This window comes from Leguminivora glycinivorella, chromosome 25 (genome assembly GCF_023078275.1).
Source record: "Leguminivora glycinivorella isolate SPB_JAAS2020 chromosome 25, LegGlyc_1.1, whole genome shotgun sequence".
NCBI lineage: Eukaryota > Metazoa > Arthropoda > Insecta > Lepidoptera > Tortricidae > Leguminivora > Leguminivora glycinivorella.
In genome coordinates this window covers 9,139,898-9,143,368 of record NC_062995.1, presented here as the reverse complement: position 1 = coordinate 9,143,368, position 3,471 = coordinate 9,139,898, and the positions used below count along the sequence as shown (strand labels likewise).

Below are 3,471 nucleotides of genomic sequence, written 5' to 3'. Positions count from 1 at the left end.
TTTGGCTCATATTGTTAGCTTGATATGTGTTAAAATGTCAAATATTAATATTAGCGACATCCAGCCAAGCGTCCCGCTAACGCCGTGTCTTGCGTGGGCGACGGTCGCGCGACCGTCGCCTTCGCGTCTAATACTTCCATATCGATAAGGTTTGATTTCGTATGCGTCGCATCGCCGTCGCGCGACCATCGCGCGACCGTCGCCCACGCAAGCCACGGCGTAAGGTGTAACGCCATCTAGAACACCGTACCTTTTTCTCTAGGGCTTTGAGGTACGTTTTTTTCTTAGACTTTATCCGTCTATACGGAGTTGCATATGTCTTTGTAAATAGTAAGTAAATGGCCTGGCGTCCACGTGGAATTGAGACGCGTCGAATCGCTCTCCATACATACATACATACAATCACGCCCGTATCCCATAATGGGGTAAGCAGAGCACGTGAAACTACTAAAGTTTCAGTGCCACTCTTGGCAAATAAGGGGTTGAAAGAAAACGAAAATTATGACATTGCAGTGACAGGTTGCCAGCCTCTCGCCTACGCCACAATTTGACCCAAATCCCACAGTCGACTTCTACGACACCCACGGGAAGAAAGGGGTGGTGAAATTCTTAACCCGTCACCACACGGGACCATCTCGCTCCATTCGCTCTCCATACATTTACTTATCAACGGTGAATTCGATTCGTCGCGTCGCTAATGGACGCAGGAGATTCGACTCAGTGAGCCTAAATAGTGGCTGCCAGGATTATAAAAAAGAATTTTTGTGATTCAATTCGGCGAGTCTAAAGTGTTCAGTCAACCAATTGGAACCCTAGGCCACTCTATAACATACAACCATGTCAAAATGACAAGCAGTAGAGATTTCTTACAATGTGATTTATAACGTCACTATGACATAGTTCCACAGTGGCCTAGTGGTTCCAATTGGTAGACTATACACCAGTCTTTATAGTATAATTGTTACGTGTTATAATGATAGGTGACTTTGGGCGGACAAATGTGGGTTCGAGTCCCTTGTTGGCCAGAGTTGTTGGTGTTTTCATTGAATGTGAATTTACTTTTTTTATGGGATAGGAGGCAAACGAGCAGACAGGTCGCCTGATGGTAAGCGATCACTGCCGCCCATGGACACCCGAAACACCAGAAGTGTTGTAGGTGCGTTGCCGACCTTTAAGATGGGTGTACGCTCTTTTCTTGAAGGTTTGAAGGTAGTATCGGTCCGGAAATACCGCTGGCGACAATTCATTCCACAGTTTAGCTGCGAGAGGCAGGAAAACCGACATAATAATTATATTACTAATGATGATGATGAAACAATAAAATATAGCTAGTTTTGTCAAGTTTGTAATTTTTTAAACTAAGTTATTGTTGTACATGTTTATAGGTATACTTTAGTATAAGTCATTAAAAAAATTTGATAAAATATTTTGTTTTATTTATGTTCTTACATATTTATCTGCCTTAAAATGTAAAATATCTGATAATTTTAGAACAAAACGGGACTTAATCGCGTAAACACTTACGGGTCTACCCGTGACCACGAACATAATGTGATGTTCGAAACGTCGGGCCAAATATAAATGTAAGTGTTTACGCGACTAAGTCCCGTTTTGTTCTAAAATTATGAGTGCAAATCGTGTTAGTCTAAATCAATATATGTAATGTAAAATATCTGTTCATTGAAGCAGATTATTGTAGCCTCCAGAAAGGCTGATAAGACAATTTTGTTTCTTAGCTTATTATAGATAACATGGAGGTAGGATATGATGATTCGCCCTAATTGACAACATTTCAAATTTTTGAGTACTACTTTATTGTTTGGTTTGATAGAACTCAATAATAAAAGATACACGTATTTTTTTGTTTTTCCAAAAAACTGCTATTTCAATGCGAAAATCACTTTTTATTACTACTTCGAGCAGAAAGAGCGTAAGTTACAAACGTCAAGAATCAACTAGATGACGTCACATGTGTTGTTTCATACAACTGAGAAAACGACAAAATCATTCCTAAAAAAAGTTCTAACCTTGTTTAAGTCAGCTTAAACAGTCCGATATGTCTGACTGTCGAGTGTCACTGTCGACCAATATTGGATAACTACAAGCCATAGACTAAGCCATGAAATTTTAATATCTTTGCTCCGAACGGTGATAAGTGTCACTGTCAAACTCCAGTGTCATCCCAACTGGAAGATTTTTTGGTTATAGTGGCAGCTCTGAATCAGCTATGTGACGTCACTTGCCCTTTAAACTATTTTTTAAGAATTAAAAAAAAATTATAATATATTATAATAGTGCGATAGGGACGGCCTGCTATTTTATCGTCTATCGCGCGACCATGCTTCCCGTGCAGGCGTATATGTATCTCGAAATGGTTTTCGATTTAGGGACATTGAAAATTTTGAAACGTTGTCAATTTGTATAAGCATACAAGCTAATTTTGCCAAAGTAACAATGTGGTACTTTTTACCTGAAAACAACCAACTAATATTTATTTAAAAGTTCTCTTAGCTTTCTGTTCGGCAGCGCTGCTGGCCTGCACAAACGTCCGCTTTAGCTTGTTCTTACGACTGTCTCTGTAGTTGGACGCCACCTTCTCTGACAACTTGGCTATCCTCTTCATGGTCTCTGGAGGGTATCTGATGAAAAAAGAAACATGACAAGCTTATATACAACTTTCCTTGTTAGTTTTGGGTCAAAAAGTAGAAGCTAAATTTGACCCACTTCCCGGTTTCCGATTGAGCTGAAATTTTTGCAAACATATGAAAATCACATGACAATGGAATATTATGGTATTGTGGAGCTGATCTGATGATGCTGAGCTGCTGAGCTGAGCAGGTGGTCATAGGAACTCAATTATGAAACGTCGTATCGTATCCCCATCGAGTAAGGGGTTTTTAAAAACGCCTCGGAAAGCAGCAGATGACTGTTGAAAGAAAGGAACAGTCGGCGATAAAAGTTTGTTCCAAAAATGATTTTTTTACAAAAAAACTTATCTTCGTTTTAACTACTTAATCTAAGTCAAGTTCTTCGGAACGTCATACATAACAGTTATAATGATTTTAATTGTTGTAACATGCTTTACCGACAGTGCCAAAAATAGTTAAAAATTTACCTTAAAAGCCTGAATTTTGCATTATCACGACAATATAACTATCTCTATGGAAATAAACAGACGATCAAACAAAAATACCTGCATCCGAGGAACTCGATATTGGTAAACAGCTGCGCCAGCGTGACCAGCTCATCTTCTCCAAAATCGTCTTTGTGTTCGATCATGAAATTCCGCCGCACCGTCCATTGCTCGTCTGATTCGTGCTCGGTTCGGAGCGAGTCAATGTCGGATGTGGGTTTCATAGTGGTCAAAACTACTTAATTATGAGTAAAATATAGAATTTTGTTTTGTTTGGTTCAGCCTATTCAAGTGTTCAGATTGTTCAGAAGCACAAGACAAGACATGAAATGAAACGT

General features: G+C 39.4%; 1 protein-coding gene across 1 annotated transcript; it reads right to left on the bottom strand.

Annotated features, from left to right (window-relative positions):
- Positions 1–2,297: 2,297 nt before the first annotated feature.
- On the bottom strand, positions 2,298–3,448 carry LOC125239403 (partner of xrn-2 protein 1-like). Its single transcript, XM_048146974.1, has 2 exons — positions 3,194–3,448; positions 2,298–2,639 (listed from the first exon to the last, which is right to left on the bottom strand). Exons 1-2 carry the CDS (start codon positions 3,355–3,357, stop codon positions 2,492–2,494), a joined length of 312 nt encoding a protein of 103 aa, XP_048002931.1. The 5' UTR covers positions 3,358–3,448; the 3' UTR covers positions 2,298–2,491.
- Positions 3,449–3,471: the final 23 nt, after the last annotated feature.

What these genes read in the sequence shown, in the direction of transcription:
- LOC125239403 (XM_048146974.1), bottom strand. Translation starts at nt 3,357, where the DNA reads ATGAAACCCACATCCGACATTGACTCGCTCCGAACCGAGCACGAATCA. An exon ending in ATCGAGTTCCTCGGATGCAG is followed by an intron (nt 2,640 to 3,193) that starts GTATTTTTGTTT and finishes TTTTTTCATCAG; the next exon opens with ATACCCTCCAGAGACCATGA.